Source organism: Priapulus caudatus, unplaced genomic scaffold, assembly GCF_000485595.1.
Source record: "Priapulus caudatus unplaced genomic scaffold, Priapulus_caudatus-5.0.1 Scaffold1117, whole genome shotgun sequence".
Lineage (NCBI taxonomy): Eukaryota > Metazoa > Priapulida > Priapulimorpha > Priapulimorphida > Priapulidae > Priapulus > Priapulus caudatus.
Window position 1 is genome coordinate 43,709 of NW_014578178.1, and position 19,700 is coordinate 63,408.

At 41.4% G+C, this 19,700-nt stretch overlaps 1 protein-coding gene across 1 annotated transcript in view; it reads right to left on the reverse strand.

Annotated features, from left to right (window-relative positions):
* Positions 1-4,256: 4,256 nt before the first annotated feature.
* The window catches only part of LOC106815449, a 26,272-nt gene continuing 10,828 nt past the window's right edge, over positions 4,257-19,700 (reverse strand). Inside the window, exons 4-12 of the mRNA XM_014819907.1 lie at positions 19,348-19,427; positions 18,688-18,874; positions 17,448-17,672; positions 16,817-16,885; positions 9,820-9,997; positions 9,301-9,522; positions 7,835-7,930; positions 6,561-7,615; positions 4,257-6,229 (exon numbers count right to left, since the gene is read on the reverse strand). Of these exons, the coding sequence (XP_014675393.1) occupies positions 5,306-6,229; positions 6,561-7,615; positions 7,835-7,930; positions 9,301-9,522; positions 9,820-9,997; positions 16,817-16,885; positions 17,448-17,672; positions 18,688-18,874; positions 19,348-19,427 (3,036 nt within the window). The 3' untranslated portion in view covers positions 4,257-5,305. The remainder of the gene's footprint in view (positions 6,230-6,560; positions 7,616-7,834; positions 7,931-9,300; positions 9,523-9,819; positions 9,998-16,816; positions 16,886-17,447; positions 17,673-18,687; positions 18,875-19,347; positions 19,428-19,700) is intronic.

Here is a 19,700-nt window from a genome sequence, read left to right on the forward strand (position 1 = left end):
CTGGCAATAGCTCAGCCATTCCGACGAGTGTCAAGGTGAAGCTAATAAAAGAATATAACTAGCATAATAAATCATACCAAAAAAATGCTTCATAAGCAGATATTTTGCATTAAAGATTATTGTCAATGACATAGTTGATCTTCGTAAAAATCAAACGAACACAGCAAATTACGCAAGTGTGACCAGCAAACCCAAACAGACAAAAGCTCATTTGTTAAATCTGCGATGTCTATCATAAAACAAATGCCAAATATAAATAGCATTGGAACAAAAACACCTACCACAATAACATTCGCAAATAAAACCTATTATACTTATAACTATCAAAAAACCCACTAGCCCTATTCATTCACCATACTAAAACAATAAGCAAATATCCCGTATGACGTGAACTGACTAATGCAATTCCCATTATTGCCAAAGAAAATGCCCGTGCGTTCGAGAACGTACGTATCGACTGGCTGTGCTTCCAAAAATGACGTTTATATGGGAGCAAAGCCAATAACAACTATACCCATTTCAAAACATGTGGGGTCAACACGGTTACACACCGAGTTAACTCGTTGACCGTAAGCCAAATGGTGACGGGCGGAAACGGACGGAACGGACGGACAGACGACCCATGGCAATAGCACTCAGCTGCTGACGATAGTCAAGGCGTGAGGCTATAAATGGAAGATATTGTAAAACGATTTTATCAAATATAATAAAAATTTTTTTTTTGTAAATATAGTTTTTGTATTTACGATCCCGTTGTTATATATATCACAGTAGAACATAGTGAGTAAAAAAAACACAAGAATACAAAATGAAAGTGTCCAAATGACCACTGTAGCGCTCACGCACAAAAAAGGACGCAAAATGAGTGAGTGAGAGAAGTGCAGTGTAAATTGAGCAACCATCGGACGCTACATTATAGAACGAAAGTAGTATACTATGGGAGAACTCCCATTATATACTCTTAGATAAATTATACTGTATAATTTTTATATTGTGAAAATCAATAAATTAATATTATATATGAAATTATAAATAATTTTATATAACCAAAATGATCATAAATTCTGACGTAGATGGGCGCTATACCCGCTCTGATGTTTTCTTAGCATAACTCATTATATCATAATAATAATAATAATAATATAATAATAATAGTTAGTTTCATTATATAATGTTCATAACAGTGAATTTGCATTAAAAGGAATATTTCAATGAAAATCTTGTAAAACGAACCAACCCGAAGTGTGGACACCACACGGACTGTTTTGTTATCGCGTGTCTATATATTATGCATAAATTCCAAACGCCTAATCCTATTTGCATAATTTTTTTTTAAATATCAAACCGCCAGCCCTTTATTCACATACCAAAAATGAGCAAAATCCGTTGAACCTAAACTGACTAATGGCAATTCCCATTTTAGCTAAAAAATTGCCGTGGCTCGAAAGTACGTCGACTGGCGTGCTCCAAAATAGGACGTTTAATATGGGAGCATAGCAGTAACAACTATACCCAATTTCAAACATGTGGATCAAACGGTTCCTGAGTTATCGTTGACCGTAGCCAAATGTTGACAGACGGACGGACGGACAGACGTACAACGGACGACGACCCATTGCAATAGCTCAGCTTGACGATGTCAAGGTGAGCTAAAAATGACAGCACCTGGTTTTAAAATGTACCATCAGAGTGAGCGTAAGATTAGGCTAGTAACTAAGTTTCAAAATTGGGTTTCGAAATGAATCACCACGGGGCGCTACGTCACTTCCGGTTTAACCTTTGACCTAATCCGGCACGGTATTTATAGCCGCAGAACATTTGCTGTACGTGATTTACCACGTTTACAAACTGATTGCGAAATATAATCGAAACACTTCTTGGTCATATTTTTTTCATTCCTTATCAGATAATGATAGCGCTGAATTTAGAATATGAACTCATATAGGGTATCGAGGTCATGCATGTACTTTTACCAGATTATCCGCTGGTGGCGTCACTTCCTGTCTATGACGTCACTTCTGCGGTCACGTGATGTCTCTCGACCAATCAGAAGCCTCCCTCTGGCCCAGGGTCCGGGTACTCTAACTACTCACGCCTGTGGGTTTGCGTGCGTGTGTACGGACGTGCACTTTGCGTGTGCGCGCCTGCATGAATGTAAATAAAAAGGCCGTTGCATATAATATCGACCAATATTTAACGCTGAAACAACGTCAGTTTCAACGTTGAATAGATGTTATATATGTATCAACATTGCATGAACGTATTTTTGGTGTCAAAAATCTCAACAAAATTTCAATCAACATTTAATTTGAAACAACGTCAGTTTCAACGTTGAATGGACGTTGTACATTTCAACGCCACTCGGCAGGGCGCTGCCACGTTGAAATCACGTGACTCGCTTAACCACCTGCTATTTGTCGGTTACACAGAGGCGGCCGAGGATATTTACACACACACATACCCCGCACACGGTGTTCAAACTTCCACACGTGGAAGAAAATATCAAATATGTGTGATCAACGACCCAGATCGAGCGATTTTGCATCCGCCAACGCTGTGGAAATTGGTGCACCACTTTCCACGTGTGGAAAGTGGCACATTAAGTTCGACAGCGTGTGCGGTGGGGGCTTTAGCATTTGCACTCAATCCCTAGGTTTTAAAACTATGGTTCTTCCCACATTAGAATATGATTCGCCAGGTTATACATTTCAGAGGTGCTCAAAATTGCATGCCATTCAGCATAAATGCCATTCAGCCCATTCATTGCCATAAATGCCATTCATGCCATTCAGCATTAAGCGGGCCTTTAATAAGCGGGCCGACATAAAGCTGCAAGATGGGTTTCCAGAAACTATCATGATGGTGCTGATGTTGTTTTGGCTCGTCTTGGTCGTTTTGGTTGTTTTGGCTTATAACTTCTATAAAATTGATCATGGCTAGGTGAAGGTTAGCATTCCCTCTGGCTTGACGAAGCCTGGTCGTTGTACATCTGCGCGTGATCATTGCTTTCGACATGTGCCGTCTTCTAAGGATCCTGTTAAGTTTAGGTTCTTTGTTTCTGTCATTCCTATTGGAATTCTCTCCCTTCGTCAAGTCAATTGGCTTTTTCTACTGCGATCCGGAGTGTTGATCTGTCGATTTGATCAACTTGTCTCTCCGTATTCGTGATAGTGTAGCGACCATTATTACAATCAGGTTATACTGCCAACAGGGCATCCATTTCATTAAGGCTCGCGCTACATGCGTTCGTCAACATCCATAGAGAAATATCAAAGCAATCCCTTATTTATGTGACGGGCTCTGCACAGCAGATCAATACCGCATTGCAGTCGCAGGTAAGCTACTAGGAATCATCGAGAACCGGGCATACCAAATTATTCAGTATTTAATATATCCAGGCCATCTAACATGGCGACCTACGAGAGTGACGATGACGCACGCATTGGCGACGCCTTTGTAGAGGTAGAGAGATGACGACGCATGCAAAGGACATGAGCGGGAAGAGGGGAATACAAATAAGGCGTTGGCGCGTATCGTGGGACACTCTTTTCCTGATCGCACTAGCGCTTGGTACGATCTAGTTCCTGTCACCGGTTTTCTTTCCAATAAGGATACGCCAGCTTGTACTTTATCCATAGTCTTCGCTTTTGACTATCTGTTCTGAGTTATTCTACTACCCTTCCTCGCTCACTCTTGTGTGGCGTCACGCTATACGCTACAATAGTCCCTTGGACCTTTGAAGACTATTATCTATGACGTTATGAGGTTAGCATGTAGTCGGATCTCGTTTCAAACACAAAAATGGCTGAGCGGTTACAATAGCTACAATGGAACAATTACATGGCAAGGCCAATCTCACGTCTAATACCTTCTAAACGTCCACCAGGCATCTACCTTGCGTGTAAATTAGTTCATTCTAGTTCCGGATTTTACCGCAAAAAATTCAAAAGGCCTTATCCAGAAACGAAATAGTGCAACATTGCTGAACTGGTTGAAGGTTACTGTTGTATGCCACATATATATATATAAAAATACATTCTATATCTATGGTGTTACTGTTAGGTTTAGCCCGAGAAAGCACACAATTAAACCATTTAGCTCTAGTTTTTATTTGGAATTGGATTCTCCCCTGTTAATTGTGTTATTGTAACTAACTGTGATCGATACAAGCAAGTGCAAAAATTAGGTGCAGATACGCGATGCTTGTGAAATGAACCCTATAGAAAAGTCACGTATTCAACACAAACACGTTTCAATATAATTCATACGAATAAAATTTTATACACATGCACACAGACTCATATACGAAATGTACAAAATATAGAAATGTTTGTATCTATACAGACAAGTTACAAATATAATTTCACAATTAACACTAATACTTTTGTATCAAACGAGAATAACCCAGACCCCTGCTTGGAATATAAAATAGCGCACTAGCATAATCTACCATAAGTTTGTAACCAGAAATTTCCACGTAAACCTTTGTACTTGAGCCACAAAAATACAACGAGCAACGAGTTATCGAATTAATATTTCTTATAGCCGAATCGTACTCAATATAAACGCTAGACGAAATATTGACGTATTTACATTTTAACGCTTATATATCAGACATGCTTGGACTGTACACATTCATACATGCCATTTTCGTAGACATTTTACATTTACACCTACAGCAGCATGTTCGATAGCAGCTAATAAACCTAAACTTTATTTAAAGAACAACAAATATATACACATATTGAAGACCACTTTCGTTGCAGTAATAAATACAGATTTACACCACCGAGATTTTAATAACACAATTTCACGATTTTACATTGTCAATCGTCACAAGCCTTTGTGACCCTCATATAAAGAGTAAATATAACGTACTTTTAAACGTTGTAACTAAAAAACAAATTCTACATTCAACTAAAAACTGTGAACAATATACACAGATTCTGTATTGGCACCACCACATTTTGAGCATGTTGGCATTACATCTGTGTTCACACAAACCACAAACAATAGTTTCACAGGGATTAGACCTGCCTATACTTTTACCAATGGAATATATGACAGACTACCTCGCGTGATGCAAAGCTACAAAAAGCTGTAGAGTATAAAGATGTAATAAATTATGTGTTCCCACCTGCCATATACAAGTGCCCGTGATCCATCATACTATTTTGTATTTACAGCTACATAACTTTCAAGTAAACATATTTATGTCATTTTTACATATTTAAAATCGTTGAGTAACTCTTTGCCCAAGTTGAGTATGCACAACAATGGGAATGGTAACATTTAGATTCATATCTCATGCAATGCTCTCTCCGTTATACAGTCTTGCATGCAAATGAGCAAAACCATCAACTTTATAAATATGCTGTGAATCTCTGCTATACTGGGCAGAATGCATACAAGGTAAATCGTGGTCATGCTGTGGGTTACTATACATTCCCTGTTTATGGTAGTTGTGCATGCTGTTGTCTGTGAGGTAGATGCCATTGGCAATTTCAGCATCATTATAAAAGAGCTGGTTCTGTGCTTGGTAGTTGGAGGATGTTGCCTGTGGTGGGCGGTATGGAGGAGGGGGTTTCATCGGAATTTGGGTAGGCTGTGGTCTACTCTGAGGTGTATAGTGGGACGTATGAGCAAGTTGAGCCTGCAGACAACAGGTGGACATGTCACCAACCTGACACAGGCTACTGTGACAACAGGACGACACTTCACTCATCTGCGACATGTGATTGTAAGAACAGGATGACATGGCACTTATCCTGAACATACAACTGCAGCTCATGTTGTTCAGGCAATCACCAAAGTGGATCATGTTTAGGTCTCTGTCATCGTAATGCCAGCTAACTGGCCGGCTGGGTTCGTCTTGCACCATGGACATGTGCGAAGCCTGCACACCGGCATGTGACCATCGCCTCGGGTCTGCATCTCCAACGATGTGACAGTGATGACGGTGCACACGACACTTACAGTCTGCCTTATTGCCTGGTGGGAGCAAAGACACGTCATTGCACAGTGCTGCCAACAGTGGTAGGCCCTCGTAACTCTTAGTCAGTCCTCGGATCTCAGTGATGACTGGATGAACGTCAGGGGCCTCACACACCGAGCTGACAGAGTCTTGGCTGACGTGGCCACCAGGTGTCACAGTAGTGTTACCAGCCTTTGTGGCTTCGCTTACTGCCAGGGTGGTACCGGCCATACTAACTGAATGCATCATTGAAATCTGTAATGACATTAATAAACACACAATTAGAATACCCTACTGAAAATAACAGAAAAACACTGCATGCGTTAGTTCCACCAGCTCTACCTTCATTTTTACTACCATCCCAACAAGCAAAAACATTTATATCCTATTCTACTGGATGCTTCCCAGATATTTTAAAATATCTTTAATAAATTTTCACTATTTCAGACAATGTCAAGCAAGTGTAAATTGCCCCGTCCATCACAAAATGTGGACTATCTATGATAGTAGCGAGGTCTTTCTTTATGTAACTCGTGCACATCACCTAACATCATCATGTTTTCTGGACCAGCACTCTACTACGTACCGAATCCGGTTGCTGAGTGGATTGTGATATTGGGAGGGCGGTGGTGCCCTGCGTGCAGGGTCCGCTGCCCATGTTCATTGTGAGCTTCCTCATCGCGGCAGGGTATGACGGGGGTTCGTCGTAGACAAGATCCACCACCTCGGCAACCTCGTCGGATTCCAGCATACCCCACCGGGCGCTTGGTCGGAACGATGACAGTGGCGGTGGCAGGCGCACAGCAATTTGGTCTTCGGGTATATATGGGCTGTCGTTGGCATCAAAGTGTGGCGAAGACTCGGGACTTAACGAGCGACTGTACATGTGTCCACCAGGCATATCGGGCATGTCTGACCAGTCATAGTGTTCGAGCTGAGGTATGCCACTATGTAGATTTCTGGTGTCCAAGTCGCCCAGTGATAGCCATTTGGGAAGGTGCCTGTACTGTGAGTGAGGGCAGCAACTGAGTAGGTCTTTGTACACATTGCCCTTATTGCACAAGTCATGCGCCGACGTCCACTGGTGTATGCTGTCCCCTTGTACATGCGCAAGAGTGGCCTCTGTATCCGCGCTTGTGGATGTCTGCTCTGATGTCGAGGTCACGTTAGACAGTTCTTCGTGCATTTTGAATCGGCCCGAATCCAACTGCGAGAGGTTGGCCGCACACAATGCGGCATTTATTTTGATTTCCTCTGGCAACAAACCCGACAATGCGCCAAGCCCTCTGTGGTTGATCTCTTCGATCGTGTCCGGAAATGCGCCAAGCGACTTTGGCCGCCGCTTCTCTGCCACACCACACCTTTCGCGCAATCTCACGGGCGCACCGCCTTCTACATATATCTGACCAGCGGCCGGCCTTCCCAGCATGCCCATCGCAGGCTTCCTCCTCTCCTCGCTCAAGTCAAAGTATTCGTGTGAGATACCCAGACTGGAGGCGGCAGATTTTAGTGAAGGAGTGCTGGCAGCAAGCGAGAGAATTCCCATGCGCGGTGATTTCTTTGTTGAGCGCCCCGTGCTGTAGTCATTTCTTAACTGATTTCCAGGATCGAGTGCCAACATGCTGTCCACTGACGTGGCACCTTCAATCAATATCAGAGGAATAAAATTAATATCACAAAGCTGAGAGTTCAGTATCTAATGAGTATGCTTAGTTATTTCCAACATATAGGCTAGATTGTTTGTCACCAATCACATGATACGTGACGGCACATAGTTTATTACTGATATAATCGAATGAAATTCATTGCGACGCTGAACAAGTAAAGAGAGACCTGAGATTACGTGTGAGAGTTACTCACCATAAAGTCGTTGGTTTTTCATCCCTGCCTCTAGCCTCTCAGAAGAGAAATCAGCAGACGCCTGACTTGTGGCACCCTCATCCTCATACAGATCGTCTATAGGTAGAAAAGGTATTAGGTATATAGTGTGAATAGGGCCGTTTCATTAAATAGGTTTTCTGGCATATGTAAAACATGAGCTGTCATGTCCACAGTGATAATTATATATGCAAAACAACATGAATTACATCAGAGAGCACTAATTTATGATACATTTAAATCTTAAATATTTAGATAAATATAAAATTGAGCATGCAGGTTACACACTGCAAGATGTACTTTACATTGGACAATTAAACCCCCTAAAGTAATAGCCAGTTACCACCAAAATTCTTTTAATATTGTGTTTCTGCATTGGTTTGTACTATGCTAACTAATAATTCACAAGATTGTAATGGAACCCACATATTTTAAACCTGCAAAACAGATAACACACAATTATAACGTTATGCATCAACACTCTTCAACGAAACTAACTACATTTTACATTATGTATAAGTGTAAAATATTACTTTTATATTGCCATGCGATGCTGATTTGTGGGTGGGTTTAAAACGATAATTTCTCAAATTGGAAAATGAATAAATTTGGAAAAATGTGCGAGTGTTCAATGGCATGTTAGCCTTACTTACTATATACACTTGGTGTTATGCAAGGAGTACTACTAAGTATCATAACGTAAGTATCAGGACGGTTGAGAAAATATGAAAATAGTTGGTAAAAACTATGAGAAATTCTTTCATTAGAGTGGATAAACCTCGCAACAAAAAGCCTACATACACCTACTGTGAGCATACTTGCAGTATGTAAACATCACGAAATGTTCTTATTGAGCCAGAAATGCGCTCCAAACATTGGGATTTTCTAAACCGTGTCCGACCGGGTTTCGGCGTATAGATACACATAAGTTGTTTTGGAGTGAAGAGCCAACAGTAGGCCTACGCTAGCGCAAATAGTTCCTGGAACGAAAACTATATATTTGTTTCCTGATTGCATAAGTAATGTAGATAACATATGATTTAAACAAATTCACAATTTCGTACCGAGTAAACATCGAATAATAAAACATAACATGTGTTATCACAGAAAGGAACTGTTAATGTAGCACAACGTTCGCTCGGCTGTGTACCGGATGTGTAAACACTGTGTAAACATCCCGTGGAGCTACTTTCGTACAATGAGTACTTTGGTTAAGATTTTATGAAGAAATGTTGTGAAAGTAGCAATACAAATTAGTTGTAGTGAATTTTTATAACAGGGACGAGCTCACAGTAGGTATACCTATGCATTTTGCTGCGAGAACATTGCGTTTTAAGATGGTACAATATGTTTAGCTATATTTATAAGTAAATAATGGTAAGAAATAAATAATATCAATCATACATGTTGCTGAGTCATTATTATTTAGCGCCACACATTCAAGATACCTTCGCTTTCATCCAGACTATGTACTTTGTCGCTGACGATTCCTGATGTTGTGTTGGATGAGGCTGTGCTGATGACAGAGAAGCGATTATCTACCACGCTGCTCTTGCCTACGGGAAGCAGTGAAAAGTCATGGAAGGACAGAGTGTGCTGGTATTCCTGCTCCAAGGCCAGGTCCCAGTCATCACTGTAGATGTACGACTCACGATTCTGTCGCATTCCACCTGAGAATAGATACGAAATATTAGATGCCACCACAACACGTGAAATAGACTGCTATAATATTACTTCTTCCCACTTTGCAACATAAACAATGATGTTTTACAACAATGTAAAAATATGACGCTATGCTGATTACATATGTACATGCTCCATGTGTGTAGCATCATAAAAAGCACTGTCTATATAGATATGAAAAGCGAGACCATAATATGTTTAACGTAAACGCCACACACAAAGCAAATGTAATCTAGAATATATAACAGTTATATTGAGATCACAATACCATTAGTCACACTTACTTTTACCCTGCTTTTCCCGTTTTGCGATTTCGTGTAAACGGGGCTGTATTTGCATGTTGAACTGATGCGTGGTTTGGCACAGGGTGAGCAGGTATCGAGCAGCAAACTCTGTACCCGTGTAGTATGTCAGCTTACGTGACTCTGGCCAGCCCTCTGCTCGGATCTCAAACTTCTTTTTCTGCAGAAAGAGATAAAATCAAACCATGTTGTGGATGCTGCAATTATACACTGTCTAGATACTCTGAATCACATTTTCACTAACTAATGTTATATCATTGTGGGCTTTTGCCTCTAAACACTAAGCCAAACAAGCCATTTTCTGTTGATCACATGCCCCCCCCCCCCTCTACACTGCATCATTATAATGCATGTAGAGTTGTCGTGTATAGGATTCTATATTGTGTTGCTTTATATTGCCCCCCCCCCCCTCTACACCAAAGACCGGGATGTTTAAGATTACCTTGTACATTTAATATTAAAGTGTGACATTTATGAGATTGCCACAAATCGGACATAAATAAAAGATTGCAGTCAGTAGAACATAATGCATCGACTACACTACATTCCTCCTCTACTTTGATTAAAAATCAAATTAGTCTGCATTAACTTTAGACTTATTTTAGTACTTCTATATTAAACACGTCGGCTTGGCTGGACCTCAAATGCAAATTTTACAGGTCAACAAAACTTGTTTATCAATTTTAAAACGTTGAAAACGGAAATCACTAAGCTACTGGCCTGTCACAATCTATAAGATTTCTTTAGTAATAGAGTTAGCCATGTTAAATACTACAGTCTCTTAATGTCATCTGTATGTTATCACGAATCTAATTGTCCATAACAAAAACATTGAAATGCGTCTTGGTGGTACGTGGAGAGCATCTAACCGTCTGAAATTCGTTTTGCTCTGCCTCATATGACAACTCGACCGTCACTCTATCATCCATTTCTTCTTCTTCATCTGCGACTGGATGCACGCATTTGAACTTTGACAGATTACGTGTTATCGGCCGATTTCTACGACGAGCAGTTACCATGCTCCGTTTCCGATTCTGCATCTTGTATGGTGGATCTTAAGGTGTAGACAGCTTGTTGGACCTTTGTTGCATTACTATGACTGGATCACCGATTTGAATGATATGCTCTTGTTCATGGCGTTTGTTGTCAGGATAAGACCTCATAGTCTTTCTTTCGTGCATCAACTGCACAAAATCTGAGCTATCTTGTCCACAAGAAGCTTATTTTCTGGTGGTTGCACCATCATCTTTTGATTCTTCAGGTCCTCTGCTGGCGAGATCCTATTGCTGGAGTATGGCATCGCTCAATATTGACGGATAAATCAAACTAAATTAGGCTTCCAACTTCGACCTTCTAGGTTAGACACTTTTATTGTCTTATTTATTTAGTGTCCGCATAAAATGTTCCGCTTCTCCATTAGCCTGTGGCCATAATGGTTTATCATATGGGTCGCATCTCTTCTGCAAATTATGAGAATTCCTCACCGTTAAATGGTCGTCCATTATCAGTTTTCACTGTGAAACTAGAAAGGGCAGTTGTCGCCAACTACATGTATCCCCCGTGAGCTAGTATGAATGAAATATCTCTGTAAGGACGTAGAAGGTAGGTACAGTTAAATAAGTCCCAAAGACAAAGATTTGTTACACAACCCATCTGCCTGAGATGTGCAAGTATGTTAAAATTTGTTGCCTTAGGGGTTTTGGTGCGCGACACACCTTCTCCCCAAGATGTGTAAGTATACGAAGTTTGCTCGCGCTAGGTCAATTAGGGGCCGAGTTATAGAGCGGAAGGAAAATATGATGAAGGTCAATGTCAAGGTCAAATAAAGGTTGCAGTGACCTGGTTTCGGTACTCGACACACCTTCTCCCCAAGATGTGTAAGTATACCAAGTTTGGTCGCGCTAGGTCAATTAGAGGCCGAGTTATAGAGTGGAAGGGAAATATGAAGGGAAATATGATCAAGGTCAAGGTAAAGGTCAAATAAAGGTCGTAGTGATCTGGTTTTGGTACGCTGCGCACCTTCTCCCCAAGATGTGTAAGTAGACTATGTTTGGTCACGCTAGGTCAATTAGGGGTCGAGTTATAGAGTGGAAGGGAAAGTGTCTGCGGCGGCGGCGGCGGCGGCTGGACAGACATGAAACCATAGTATCCCCGCCGACTCTGTCGCGGGGGATTAAATAATCTAGTTTAGGGATTGTGGACTTTGATGACGTAATTGTCACCCGTTCTACCTCTGGACATCTACTGTATTCATCTGCCGCTGCTAGCAAATTCTAGTTCTAATTATATTCACCAGTTGGAGGTAGGCCAGAAAGGTCTACTGCTATTTCTTTCCATGGACTGCAAGGCAGTAATCTCGTCTTCCAGTTCTTCCGCTTTGTTGGCGGTAGAAGCTTGGCATCACAAACACTGCTTAATTCGTTCTTCCACCAAACGATCTATACCTGGGAACCAGACCTTCTCGCATAACAAACTCTTGGTCTTGATGACACCGATGTCTGATGTGGGCCAGCTCGATTACTTGATGACGCAACAAAAACAGCAACACAGCCCGTGTTTCTCAACACCTACCCGTTGAAGACTACAACTTCATCCTTCACCGTCAAATATGGAATGAATTCTCCATCTGCCAACTGCCCATGTTCAATTGCATGAATTAGCTTTTGTAACACAGCATCTTTCAAGGCGTGTTACTCTACGTCTTTCAAAGTGAGTGCACTCATTGTGCACATGTAACTTGTATAGTCCTCAGTAATATCTGTCGCTCCTGGTTGATCATCATGTCTGTACTCATGTAATCAGCAGAACTTTCGCCCTCTTTCCCTAGATGGTAGCTGAGAACACAAGGCAGCAACCGTAACCTCTATTGGTCAATCTTGGCAGATGCTTGTTTATGACTAGCAACTAACCCAGTCGGCAGCTTGTGGTCTGTTATAATATCAAAGTCACTACCATACCTGTAGAGATGAAAGTGTTTAGCGCTCTATACTAGTGTTAGTCCAGGACCTGGCTAAGATATGTATGCACATAATTTAGGAGAGGATATCTCAATTGTTTTAGGCTAATATGACCCCAAGGAACAACTTGGGATGTGTGCCAAAATCTCAATCCGGGGCGAACAGCCCCAAAATGTCCACGCCCTTGTAAAAATGACCACGCCCTTTTTCATCAGAAGTGCTACTACCGACATAGCTGTATCTTCTAAACCGTTGGAGCAACAGATATTTTGAGGTGCTCAAAATGTTCAGAATGGCCATTATATGTCTAGGGTGTCATAGAAGAGTGTAAAAGTGGATATTTCACGAGAAAATGGCCAAGGTCAACTTATTACCATACAAACAACTAATTACCTACATACTGGAATTGCCATATATTTATTAACTTAAACTTTCCGGACTTAGATCAGAGTTAGAACATTTGTGTCTTCTATAGAGAGCTTAAATGTTTCAAAGATCAGCAGGGAAATTTCCCAACAGCCAACAATACAACTTTTAACACCACATTAGTACCGGTACTGTTTATGTGTCACGTAAACCAGGGTCAGGAACACGAAGAGTAACACAACAGAGTCCACGTATGAGGATGATGAGCAGTGTTCATTCAGTGATAGGGTTTTTACAACAATCACCTCCCTTGCATTTGCAGTACTTGCAACACTTTATCCCAGCTACCCTGCAGGGACACCCATTCTTGCGAGAACACTTGCCGCACGTGCAAGGATCTGGCAGGCCATCGAGTTTTGAGAGGACAATCTCAGGGATTAATAAACTGCCCCTTCTTACAAAACCATATGACTCGGCATTCATAATCAAAGTGGCATCTCTAAATGGGGCTTGGACCCACAGCTGCTGCTGATGATAGGCTCTATGGATATGTTTGCTTCCATTAGTTGAGGTGCATGTGGTTCTCTCAAAGTCCATCTTGAGGGCATTGCTATCAAATTCAGCGAGACGCAGGTCGTCAAATGTCTTCAGGTCTGTTGATGGTTTGAGACATTTGACCAAGAATGATTCCGCCAGTTGCATTGCACTTTCTGTTAGCTGTCGACAGTCGAAATTCAAGATCAGAGTGGAATTTTCCGGTTTGCGGACAGCGTTCAGGGCTGAAAGTTTAGTTGATACTTTGCTGGTTGTATCGCACCCAGTCAGCGCATGGAGTGCTGGGAGACACTTAGACAGCTCGTCTCCCAGCGCTATGCAGATATCGTGGAGTGGTAATATTGATCTTTTCACTCCTGAGTTGCGGATGAGACAGGTCTTATAGGCCAAGATCTCTCCAATTGACTGTGATGTGGTATAACAGGCACACAAAGACATCTGTGTCTCCTGACCGGTGACTTAGAATGTCCTGCACATGGAACATCATCCTCTCATCAGCTTCCTCATGTGTGCAGTTGAGCCAAGGAAATGGAGATGCACACCCAGCTGACACCATCCATGCCTGTGGTGATATACCAAGGTATAGAGGTTTGGTGCCTTGGTAATTGGTGGTGAGCCACTCAACATAGAATGCATGGAAAGCAGTTTTGCTGATGGAAGATGACCAAAAGTTCTCTAATACCACTGGCACATTTTGGTTCGGTGATATCGCATCAAGGACAACCATTTCTTTTGACTTTCCTCTTCTCTCCCTCTCTCTATTCTTGATGCTGTCCTCTCTGTAAGCGTCGAAAACAATGTGGATCTCATCAGTTGTGCCCAGCTTTGGTGACCATAGATGTCAAGGCAATAGCAAAGTCATGGAATATCTTGACGGGCTGATCAAGCTTCTTTAACGGGACCTTTCTCACCAAGGCCATGAAGTCGATAACGATGGCGTGGGTGTGTGGGGAGGTTTCTGGCCCTTTTTTATCTATCAGTGGGCACAACCTCAGCAGCTCAGTCCCAAATTGTGATTTGGTACTCTTTCTCAAGTACCCATCTTTGTCAACCAAGAAGAACGCAGAGTTGGTGATCTCATGCTGGAGTAGTTCTTCAACAGTGAACCGCCGGTGACACCCATACTCAATAAACATGAGAGCTTTGATTGTCTCATTTTTGATGTCTGCTTTGGGAGCCAAATTCAAGCTGGTCTTACTCTTAGAGGACCTAAACTTGATTTTGCTAATAGTTGAGTGTATCGATATCGACTTATTTCTGAGTTGATCATCGATAAATTTAGCACATGCAGCACTGCCCTCCTTGATACAGCGCAACAACTTGTCTACGTTTACGTCGGTCACAATTTCTTTAGTGAGAACATTCTTCAGCGCTACCTGGTCTTGTAGAAGGCTGCATACCTTCAAGAGATACCCCTCTATGTCTTGCACCATCCCAACTATCTTAGTTGCATTACTCGAGCTGAACTCGTGGTGAAGTGAGAGTTCTCCTTTGATATCATCCTTCATCTTCAGGCGGTCAACGTACTGGTCTTTTTATGCTTGATGATTCCCCACAGAGCAACGGCTTCCTTCTTCCTGGTGACCCCAATTATCCCCCCCACACTTTGGCAGGGCGGTTGTAGCGCTGCTCTAGCGCCTGGTCAAAGTGCACTCCACTACCTTTCCTGGTGGTGTTCACGACAAATCCACCGTTCATGTAGCAGTTGTAGAGGAGTGGGAACTTCGTAGAGGAGTATGCACATAATTTAGGAGAGGATATATCAACTGTTATAAATATATGGCAATTCCAGTAAGTAGGTAGTTGTTTGTATGGTAATAAGTTGCCCTAATGGTTTTTAGCCATTTTCTCGTGAAATAACAAATTTCACACGCTTCTATGACCCCCCTAGGCATGTAATGGCCATTCTGAACATTTTGAGCACCTCCGAAAATCTGTAGCTCCAACGGTTTAGAAGATACAGCTATGTCGGTAGTAGCACTTTTGATGAAAAAGGGCGTGGTCATTTTCGGGCTGTTCGCCCCGGATAGAGATTTTGGCACACATCCCAAGTTGTTCCTTGGGGTCATATTAGCCTATAACAATTGAGATATCCTCTCCTAAATTTTGTGCATACATATCTTAGCCTGGTCCTCTACTATGTTAACATCTCTCATTCTGGTTGCGAGTATCGCTGTTTTACGCTAGAAAATGCTCAGCTCCATTCTTGTTGTCTTCACGGTGGCTACACCTACTGGACTTGTGGCGGCTACTGCTTCTGAACACTTGCTAGGATAAAAATACCCCACTCTGCACACACTGGCCTGCAACCTCAACTGTACCATCTGTACCAACTGTACCTACTGTAACTGGACAAATCTGTACCATCTGTGTTTTGAATTCATGATCACTGTCTGCAAACTCACATCTAAGACCAGTATTTCCATTGTCTGCATGTACAGCAAATGCTGGAAATGGTAATAGGCTGGCTGTCATTCTCTATTTGCTATTGAATCAGCACTGAGATGTACTGCATCTACTTATGCTTGTGCACGTAGGCTCAAGTATTGTGGGAAAGCAATCACCACAAGGCGTTTCTAGAACAAACGACAGCTGTATTCATCCGACTAGGTGCGCATTCTAACATGGCTTTTCCGAAGAAGAGGTGCATTTGCTGCGTTTTTAACAGTCAAAGTTGTCTCTGGATATTTATTGATCTGTTTTCAACCACCTTTCAGTTTCTCAATGCCAGAATATAGCTCTTGCCTGTAATGGCTCTTGATTCTCACGGGCTCTTGCCTCTAAACACGAAATCAAACAAGTCAATTTTTGCTGATGACATTGGGCCAGGCCATTGTCAGAAACATCTTAAAGTTAATGGCAAGACCATAGATATCATATAACACATGTTATATGATATCTATGGGTAAGACAAATTTTGTGTTTTTGACAAGGGGTTCATGGTTTCCAAAAACACAGATGTTTAATATAATCGTAAAGTGTGACATTTATGAGATTGTCATAAATTGTACATAAATAAAAGATTGCAGTTAGTAAAACATAATGCATTGACTACACTACAGATTAGACACATGCATGCAATAATTATCAAACATTTGTACCTCAAAATGTAGCTTCCCAATCTTGGGCCATAGAAATGAGTAGAGTAGAGCAGTACTTCCCCCTTCCACCTGTAAAGTGATAGGAATATATTGGTATGTGATTTACTCACACGAAATGTGCAATTATAGAACAGTAGCTATATTAATATATTACTATATATAGTAAGTACCTAAGATAAATGTGAAATTTTACAAGTGTGCAATGGCCATTGTAAAACCTTTAATTCGTTGAAGTTGCCAAGTAGGGATACGTGACTGAACACGTTCATAAAAGGTTCAATGGAACAATCACACAAGTGAAATTGCAGAGTATTTGTGACATTTTATGACTGTAATTTGGCAGGTAATGTTGTCAAATTGGAGAACATCTTGACGAAATTTTCACCTTTAACATATATGTCCTATGACCGCTCTAAATTCAACAAGGATTAACAGAGACAATGGCTAACACAGCTAGCTGATTACCCAGTGGCTAAACTCTCCCATTTAGCGTTATTGTCACCTTATCAATTATGACAATAATAACTGATAATTGCTAGTGATGCATCACATAACTGATGTTCCACCCAGCTACATTATAATATACCAGGTGTATTAGGTCTATTTCCCCACTTAAAAAAATACTTCTTACCTTGTATACATCTATTCCACATGAATGAATCCCGATCAGGACACTGCCCAGAGTGCCCGTCTTTCGATCCTTTAGCTTGTGTAGGTTCATGTTGTGGGCAGCCCCCTCTCTTGATGCATCAATTATATATTGCACTTGTGCCTCTGCACGAGAAATGCCACGGTGTGACCGATGGATAACCGGTATGTGGGTGACAGCATAGTCTGGACCATGCAACAGTATCAACTGTGGGAATAAAACAAATATGACACTCAGTGACTCAGCTAATAGCAAATGACAAGCCCCACTAGCAGTATCTGCACCCAGCAACATAGGCAAACAGGGCAGTATAATATATAACTTATTTAAGCACAACTTTGTGAAAAATGGTAAACATTATTGCAGTACAGCATCGCTGTTTGTCATTTACCATTGTATGTGTAGGAATTAAGTACGTACACAACTGAATGCAGTACCTTAGCGTATTAAATAGAGTAATTAAAATAATATTCCAATTACAAATTTAGAAATCATCACAGCTAATCTGCAACATTAATATACTTCAACACGTTTTGAATGTCAAAGACATTGTTAACTGGTTTCGAGTTCAAAATAAAATCTGGTGTAGGTTACACTGCTCCAAACAGAGAGAATAAACAACTGAGGCACATGATAACACACATTTTACAAGCTACATCTATCCAGTTTTTCCCCTACAATCAGTTATGTCCCTGCACCAATGCGCAAGCGCTCGGTCAGCCGCCATGCTACGTTGCTTTGTAATGGTACAAAAATGCCAGATAATTGGCCGCCATAAAAAGCAGGTGCTTTAAATTTCCGAGACAGTTTTCATTCCTTTATTGATGCTGAATGAACAGGTGAGGCAGCACTCAAAGGACCAGCAAACTAGATGCAATTATAGCAGTATTATAGTCATCTGGCATGAAAGAATGCGAGCATGAGTCAGAGGCAGCTGGCCAGTACATACGTATGGCATATCCATAACCCCCCCCCAACAATATGTCCGTCCGGCCACAGATCACTCATACTTAAATGTGGTGTCTGATCAGTACAGCGCCATAGGCTATAATGCGACACCGCACACGATAATGCATTATCATGCTCAGAATTTCACATCCAAATATGTGCACTGGTATTTGACACAATTTTCTGCTGTAAAGATGCGTGCGGGTGCCCCAAGATGACATGTACACTGTCAACCATATGCCACTACTAGCCGTATGGTTGTTTTTATCCTCACCCAACTAGGCAGGTATAGTGCTGGGTCAAAGTATTGCCCCACGTGCTTGTCCTCATTGAAGTTGCCGAGGTCTGCTTGCAATGCATACGATGCTAGCAGATAGCACTGCTCCTCGTTACGCAGGTGTTGAGTGAACACTAAGTTACGTCGAAGTTGGAGGTAGTACAGGTATCGTGAAATCCTATCACTGAAAGTTCACAAATAAAGAAATTATGAACTGTGCTGTCATTCAGCAGGATGATGTCTAAAGTCATGGATGCTGGGTGGCAAATTCGGTATATGTCTCTCTCTCTCGGTATGGCTTTTGTAATGCAATTTCCTGGCAACAATAGTGCAATTAAGGATACACTCATACATGCATCGTTATATATGGAGAAATAATCAGTGTCAGCATCTAGGCTAACACAATAGTGTCAGCCATTGAATAAGAATGAAAATGTAAAATTAATGAAATTTCACATAAACCCGTAAGTGCTTATTGTATCCTAACTTGTTTTTAAATTGGTATTTTTAATATTTGCATCGGTGCATATGATTTGATTTAAACAATTTATAGATTTCATATTCAGGAAATAAGTCATTATAGTATAACCAGCTAGGACTACGAAGAAATTTGTTATAGTTATCCTGCAATTTTTTTAAGTGTGACATGATACGTACGTGAGAAGCAGGTGATGATCCAGGTAAAACTGTACTTGTAGGTAGAACACAACGGTTGGCTTTCCATTAGAATCTAGGCCCTAACAGTAAAAAACGGCAAGATTACAGTTACATATTGACAACATTTACATGATTTAGTAAGGTGACTGGTCACAAGTTTTAACCGTTAAGCTCATGCACAGCTGAGCTTAATGTGTCTCTAATGTATGGGTTATGCTTCCTGTCCAGGGTTCTCCCCAGGATGAAATTCAAACGGGGGGGGGAGATTTTCCAAACGGGGCGGAGGTAATTTAAACGGGGCGCAACGATTCAAACGGGGGGGGGAGATTTTCCAAACGGGGCGGGCGCGCCCC